Genomic DNA, 8053 nt, shown 5'->3' with positions numbered 1-8053 from the left:
GCAGGCAAGCAAGAAAGAAAGGAGCGTGGGAGTGAGGAGGTAAGAAAAGGAACCAAGCTGTATAAGTATAAGCCCCATTTAATTTAACAATAAATTGTTCAATTTCCATTTAGAATCATGAGGTTGAATGGAAAGATGGTGTGTTTGTGTGTGTGTGTGTGTGTGTGTGTGTGTGTGTGTGTGTGTGTGATAAATACACTGGAGGTGTGCTCAACAACATAACTAATGTTATTTCCATTGAAGAATCCTTTTACTTTCCTCTCTTATACCTCTCTGTTCCCCATTTTCTCTTTCCCCAGTAGGTGTGGGATTGGGACTTGACTGGATTTCCACAGCTGGATCTCTCATTTGAAATATGATCTTGGCTTTTTGGACATCAGAATTTATACCAAGTACTGCACAGGGACTGAAGACCCTTGAATCTAGGTCAGAACGCACTGCTTGCACAGATTTTGCAATCACAATGAGTCTCCCATGGTAGCCCAGTGGATACTGCACTACTCTCAGGAAAAGAGAAAGAAAATGAGGGGAAGAGGATGAGGAAGGAAGGAAGGGATGGAGGGAGGGAGACAGGAGGAGATAGAGTAAGGAGAGAGGGGAGGGAGGAGGGGAGAAAGCAAGAAAGCCAATGGACAGGGTGGGGCAGGAGGGGAAGAGTTGCATGCAGGAGAAGCAGAAGGGCAGATAAAGGTAGGCATGGACAGAGAACACAGTATCTTTCACTACCTGAGGAAGGGCTGATAGAAAGGAGGGACCTTCTGACTATACCCAGCTGAAAGTTGTGCTATAAGAGTGATGCTATTCACTTCAGTGATCGTGAGGGTGCAGAGAAACCCCCAGGGCTTTGTGCATGGTTGCTTCTTTCTTTCCTTCCTCTGTGTTTGCTTGTGTCAGAGCGCCTGCACATTTGCAGTATCCTGCCTGTTTTGGTAAATACCTTTGCAGCTTCCCAGGAACAGCTACTGTCCTCTTTTACTGAGGCACTCAGGAAGAGGTGCCCCAGCCCTGCAGGCTCAGCTGTCCCTCCTCAGCCTGGGTCCAGCTCCCACAGCAACCAGCCAAGGCCCTCAGGGCTGCATCTCCAACCCTTGACTCAGAGTTGCACTGAGTGTGTGCTCACTTGTGCCCAGCCTTGTAAATTCCTCTCTTCTCCTCAACATGCCTGATTCAATGCGAAGGACATGACTGCAGGCAAAGTAGGATTTTGCCTTTTCCTGCCTGGATGTCCTTTATTCATGATGGTTCTCATAGATGTCCCAGCAGAGGTTGAGAATGAAGGAAGACAATGCTCTGATCGAGGGTTCAACCAACATTTGTCCCTGCCTCCCTTCTCTCACCCTTCCTCAGTCTTAAGAATCAAAGAGAGTTACAGCTGGGGAGAACCACAGAGAGCATGTAAACTATCATCATCCATTTATGGACTAAGAAATTGAGGCCTAGAGAGAGGGAATAATTTGGCACAGATCCACAGGTTCAGGGCAAACCTTTGACCCAGTTCATCATGCCTGCTGGGTCAAAGAACTCCACTTACAAACCACTCCATTGGCTTCCAAGGCTAACCATTGCTTACTGCTAACTTAGGGCACAGCAGTGGGCAAATAAAGATTCAAAGAACTTGGTGCCATTTTCAGTCAACCTGTGGCTGGTCTGGCTGGCCAGCTAAGAATGGGAAAACACCATCGAAACAGTCCAATGGGCTTGTGTTTTCCATCAACATTGTTTCCCTGTATTCTGAGAATTAACTTATTTTTATAGAGCCTGGAGAACCCAGGATAAAAAAGCCCTCTTAGAGTGTAATATGACAATGAGTGATATTTAAGGAGCTCTTGCCTTGGAATGATTGCAACAGACTTTGCATAACAGAAGCTGGAGACAGTGGGTGCAAAACAATGTGGATTTTGCAACCACCTTTTATGTCCTCCATGGGAGCACAGGGCGTGGGAAAGGCTGGGGTCCCCCTTCCCTCTCCATGTTCTTCTCTATGCCCCTAGGTGGGCAGGGAAGGGCTCACTTACCTTGTGGAAGGTCTCACTCTGCAAAGCCCAGTGACTCTTTTTTCCCCTCTTCTGGATTACATTAAGCAAATCTGAGAGATGCTGGGAAACCCTGGGCCCATTGTTCTCCTGACTAGGCCCTGGAGTCCTGGATGGGAACTCTAAGATTTGGATATATTAGTTGTCCTAAGTCACCTCTGCAGCTTTCTCTAGTTCCAGCTTTAAGAACAGCACAGAATTCTGTGCATAGAACTACCACGGCCATCATTGCAAAGTAGCTGCAAATATACTCTATTGATATAATAGATGACAATGTCCTTGCAAGTGAAAGCACTGTGCATTGTCATCTAGAGTACAGCAGTTACTTCTCACAACCATCCTGAGAGAAAGAACACATAGGGGCCGGGGAGATGGCTCAGTGGAATAAGCGCTTCTCTGGCAAGCGCAAGGGCCTGAGTTCAATCTCTGGCAAGCGCAAGGGCCTGAGTTCAATCCCCGGTTCTGCCAAAAAAAAAAAAGAAAGAACACATTACCTGCTTCCTCCAAAAAAGAGGAATGCGGGTTTGAGAAAGGAGGGAATGCCAGGTATCCAAGGACACATGTGGGAGAAGTGGCACCTTGGAAAGTCAAGGGGAAGCAGCCAAGCTCACATTCTCTCGAGACAACAGCATTTCCTCCTACCTCAAAATGAGCTACATTCACAAACGCCAAGTCCAAAATGCTTTCGGAATGATGGTATGCAGCTAAAAGATAGGATCTTATATAGGCCCATCTCTGAGACTCACTCTACAGAGGACAGGGAGGTTCCACCCACCTCTTACATGCACAGAGAACCGTGCTAATCCCTACACCAGTGTCACTCCATCCTCCTTGATGGAAGAGGACTATGCCTCCTGCCTGCACCATCTATAGTGCTGCATATTCCAGCACTGCTGACCTGAAAGAGCAAATCCACCTGCTCTCTCTTTGTTCATATAGGGATCCTCAGCCTGGAGAGACACTGCCGTTTCCCTGTCACCCTGTGTGCTGTGGTGAGCTAGCTGAAAGAGGGTAGCTCTTTACCATACGACCCTCACTCACTCCAGAAATTCAGGCACTCATAGGTCTCAAGCCCAAAGGCCAAGCTTGGCAAAGGTCAGAAGATGGAGAAGGGAGAAACATGCAGACTTTTTACAGGTGCACAAACAGCTGCTCCAACTCACAGAACCTCAGTGTTCCCATGCTGTTACAAATGGCACCGGGTAGGCAGCCCCAGGATGCCTTACCTCTGCTCTGCAGGGCTGTAGGTCTCTCCTCTCTGGCAGCTGCTCAGGGTGACAGGGTCAAAGTTGTCGAAGGAGCGGAGGGCCACCCCCGAGATGGCAACCAGCGGCGAACTGAAGCTCACACGCACCGCCAGGCTGTGGTAGAAGGGCTGGCTGAGGTCATGGACCACTGGGATAATCAGGGGATTGTTCCTGCAGCTCAGGACATGGAGGCCTGTCAGGGGAGACAGAGGGCCGAGGGGCCAGGCTCATTACTCAAGGCCAGTCACGCCCTCCCCAATGGGCCCTTCCTGAAGCCCCCAGACCCTTTCATGTCACTGCACAAAAGCACCATTGGGCGACCAGTGGGGATTTTGAGTTTGATTGAAAGTTTCTTTGTCTGCTGTTTTTTCTTGCTTCCAAATCTTTCCAATCCTCCTGCCCCTGCCCCCTAAGCTTTCCCTTCACCTAGTGCCCACAGCCCCTCTCCCTCTCCCCAGTGGCCACCCTTCAGGCTATCATCCCTAGCCCTCAGCTCCCTCCCACATTGCCATAGGGCCTCACGGTCTGAGCTGCTAGCTTACAGGCTGCCTGCCTGATGGAATCAACTCACAGCAACAGGCCCCTTCCAGGGTATGAGAATAAGAGAAAAATAAGAACCCTTGTTGTCAGCAATCTGAAAACTTAGAGCGGGCCTGAGGGGTAGGAACCTGTGAGGCCCATATGCGGAACAGGAGACAGGCCCTGAGCTTGGAGGGCCACAGAACACAGTGATCCCTGAGGCCCTGCCTGCTTCATTCAGGAGTCCTCCAGTCCTAGGCTTTGGGAAGAACAACAGAGGGTGAGGAAAAATGATACAGAACGGGGGGGGGGTGGACAAGGGAAGGAGATTGTTGGATGGAGTCGGCAAAAGGGAAGTAGGCTTTGGCGGATTTGGGTGCACGTGCTGCTTAAGCATCTTCTTGTTGACCAAAAACTCTGGAAAACCTACTGAATTCCAATTCTGCATCTAAAAAACCACTGGCATCCTCCCTATATGAGTGCTGGCAGCCTTGCTATGGTCTGAGAATTCCTCCTTGTAGACGCAGGAAGCTACAAACTCAGTAGCTGCCTTTCTCTATCCCTGGGAATGCCAGGACACTGAGACAGGAGAACATGGTGGGGCAGAAGAAGGCAAGGCTGAAACTGCAGCCTCTAGTAGCAGGGTCCAGGGAGCTCCTGTGGAACTAGACTTCCACCCTCTGTCCTGAGAAACCTTGCCTCAGAGCCCTTTGCAATGCCAGGACCACTGTGAAAATATTTATTTTTCACTTAGGGAAATTTCCCAGGAATCCAGAAAACTCCAGAGGGGCTTTCTTTCTCTTCCTTATTAATATCTTCCCCCTTGCCTTTAAAACTGACTAAGTAAATAAACATAAAGACAAAACAAAACAAAAATTCTCCTTGCTCCTCCGGCTTCAATTTGACCCCACTATGACCTCTTGTCTGCTTGCTTCTTAGGGGTTTTGAAAGGCACTCTCTGGGGGATGGGGTGGGTAGAGCTTTGAAGCCCAGACTCTAGGGCTGGCCCGGAATTCCAAACACTCAGAAGGGCTACCAAGAGTCCTCCAGGGCAGATTAGAGGAGACAGGGTGTAACGGAGATTTCTTAGTGCTACCAAAGAAGTCTTAATGCCAGGACTCATGCTGAGTGTGGTCACAACAGTACCAAGGGACACCTAACTCTGATGGTAAGGTGGGCATCACGGTTCCTGTTTGTGTGTGCAGAAGTCAGTGAGGCACTGAACAGCTGAGGAAATCATGTGCCTTCCCAAGGTGGGTGGGTGGCAGGTATGGAATTCCAACTTTGACCCTCAGCTCTGGGATTGGGCTATTTCTATGTCACAGCACAAGTAAGTCTGCAAGGGGTGGTATAGGTGACAATTCTGTCCCTTGCTTTTCATTCAGCTCTGTGATGCAGACATGACTCTTCATTCCTGAGCTCAGGGGAAAACTTTCTTTTTCCTACTACCACAAGGATCTTTGCTGGAAGCTGTGCTGAGTGTGTATGGTCACTGCAGAAGGGGTTTTCACAGACACCTCTGGCTAGAGGATTATGATTCTGAAACCTGGATATTTAGGTTCTATCTGAACACACAACCACATATTTCATAAAACCCCCAAAATATCAAGGTGTGAGGACACAAGAAAGACAAAAGGGAAAGAAAGAAGACATCCTAATTCGCTGTGCACAACCACCCATGGCAGGCGTGTGGGAGGAGGTACCGGGAAGAAGCCAAGCCAAGCGCATATGCTTGCCTAAGTCGTGGCTCTGATCTTTGGTGTCAAGCAGCTGCACGCTGATTGTCTCTTGCTTTTGGTCCCCATAATATGTCCCATCAGTCACCAGGTGGACAATGACAGCTGCAGCAACCATTGGCTGAGAGAAATATGCCTGCAATGGAGAAGACATGGAGTGTCACTCAGTTAGTCATGTGGCAGGCAAGTAGCTACATTGTGGCAGATCGAGGTGAACCTTCCCCCATTTCTAGAAATATGCTACTCATTAAGGGCCACAGATGGGACAGAAAAAGGGTGAAGCCTACCAGTGAGGAGCATGGGCCCAAAAGCTAGAAATGCTGTTCCAGGCTGAACTCTGATCCTACCTGGCTGTATGACCCTGTAAGGATGGCCAGGCTGCTCTGGCCCTAACTGTTCTCATTTTGAATAGTGGGTTAAAAGAAAGAAAGTAATCTTACCCGGGTCACTGCGCAATTCTAGTACAACAATGAGAATGAAGCATCAAGCATAGGGCGTGGGACACCCTGAAACCTTCTAAAAACTTAGTGGTATTTATGACTCATCACCCTTCCACACCAATCTCTGCACCGAGAACCAAAGCTGGTAAGACATGGCCCTTGCACTGCTGAGAGTCATGGGATTCAAAGTAGGTCAGTGACATAGAAATCAAAATCAATACAATCTACAAAGATTTCACAGCAGCTTTAGAATGCCATGTGACAGGGGTCACTCGGCAACAGATGGCCAAGCATGTGCAGAGCTGGAAGGAAGAACACGGTCACTTCTTTCAATGTTGGTCAGCAAGGACCTCAGGAGGAAAAGGTAAATTTTTTGAGGGACTTAACTAACAATAGAGGCTTCAGGCAGGTGAAGCTAGCCAAATTCTTTACCAAAACAAGCACTGACCATGTAAGAAATTCTATCTCAAGAAGCACTTTGCTTACAACTTGGCTCCCTGTCCTCACAACTCACAGGCTTCATACGTGGACGATCTTTTTTGAGGTAACATTGTCTTGGCAGTCAGTGCTTGCTGGGGCCCAGAGCTGTAGATGCCACCAGGACTTGGGCTTACCTGGAGCCAGAAAGTGGTCTGCGCCAGCTGAGAATATGGATAGCTGATGGTACAAGGGTACCAGGCGTGCTGGGAGATGCCTTCACTGAGATCGATCACCTTGGTGCGGCACACCTAGGAAAAGGTACAGGGAAAGAAGAGACTATTACGAGGGTCTTGAAATTCAACTCATTTTAATCAACCTTTACTCTGTGTCTGTTTTGTTCTTAATAGCACAAGCTAAAGCAGGGAGGATTAGATAAGAATCTGCTTGGGAGGTCACATTCTAATGCTGAAGTAATGCTTAACGCTGTGAAGGACAGAATTGATGGCACAGTCTAGTGGTAGACATGTCAGAGATGCAGCTCCTAGGGACAAATCCTTGAGGAGATGGTTTTGAGTTGGGCCTTGAAGGTACTATAGACTAGAGATGGGAAGCAGACTGAGAGGAAAACAAAGCCCCAAACTGTTCAATTCTGATAAATTGTCTGGAATTAATAGAGTTTAGAGAATTGGGGAGGAGCTGGGGAGATGGCTCAATAGAATAAGCACTTCCCTGGCAAGTGCAAGGGACTGAGTTCAATCCCTGGTTCCACCAAAAAAAGAGAGAGAGAGAGAACTGGGGAGGGAACAAATTAAGGGGTCTGATTTCATTTCTTGAACACCAAGCAGACTGTTTTAGAACAAATACTAAACTGAAGTCAGAGCTCTACTGATGACAAGGATTATAGGAGTATGATCATTTGCCTGTCCACCATGAGAAAAGTTAATCTGATTACTACACATATGTATGCACACTTAGTCACAGATAAGAAACAGAAAGCATTGGACTGGGGAGATAACATCTGCCTGGCAAGCACAAGGACCCACGTTGGATCTCTGGTACTGCATACTGTGCTAGCCCCGGAACACCAGAGGCGGTGTGCCAGCCACCAAAACTGGGCATCATGGTGCATGCCTGTAATCCCAGTGGTGGGGAGGCTGAGACAAGAGGATCGTGAGATCCTGTATCAAATATTTTAGAAAGCATTTATAAATAAGTAGAAATTTTTAAACTTAAGATTCTGTACAAATATCACTTTATTGATTGATTTCTTCATTTATTCAAATGGTATTGATTGGATCACCACTATTCGCTAGGCACTGTAGGACAAAATAGTGAACAAGGCAGAGCATAGTTGTTTCAAGCAAGTACATACAGAGATATTAATCAAGACATCACATAGATACACATAAGTATAAACCAAGAAACACATTATGTCAGACGAGGATTGGACAATTGAGTTGTTTTTATGATTGGTCAAACATTAGGTAGAAGTACTCCCAAATTAGTGCTTTCGTTTTAATCCTTACTGTGGTTCCACTCTCAAAACTCACTTATGAATTTGGGGCCTATTTAACTCTATCATGTGAATATTTCCCATATTATTTATCTCTTTCATAACAAATGAACATATAGAATACCTCCAATCAATTAGTATATAT

At 47.2% G+C, this 8053-nt stretch overlaps 1 protein-coding gene across 2 annotated transcripts in view; it reads right to left on the bottom strand.

The window, feature by feature from the left end:
* LOC101583960 (pappalysin-1) overlaps positions 1–8053 on the bottom strand; it is a 132599-nt gene that overhangs the window by 63320 nt on the left and 61226 nt on the right. For both annotated transcript variants that reach the window (XM_004641459.2, XM_023701594.1), the window contains exons 4-6: positions 6590–6703; positions 5536–5671; positions 3260–3473 (exon numbers count right to left, since the gene is read on the bottom strand). In XM_004641459.2, the coding sequence (XP_004641516.1) occupies positions 3260–3473; positions 5536–5671; positions 6590–6703 (464 nt within the window). The remainder of the gene's footprint in view (positions 1–3259; positions 3474–5535; positions 5672–6589; positions 6704–8053) is intronic.

This window comes from Octodon degus, unplaced genomic scaffold (genome assembly GCF_000260255.1).
Source record: "Octodon degus isolate 3935 unplaced genomic scaffold, OctDeg1.0 scaffold00137, whole genome shotgun sequence".
Taxonomy (NCBI): Eukaryota; Metazoa; Chordata; class Mammalia; order Rodentia; family Octodontidae; genus Octodon; species Octodon degus.
The sequence above is the reverse complement of the archived record's forward strand: the minus strand, read 5'-3'. Positions and strand labels throughout refer to the sequence as shown.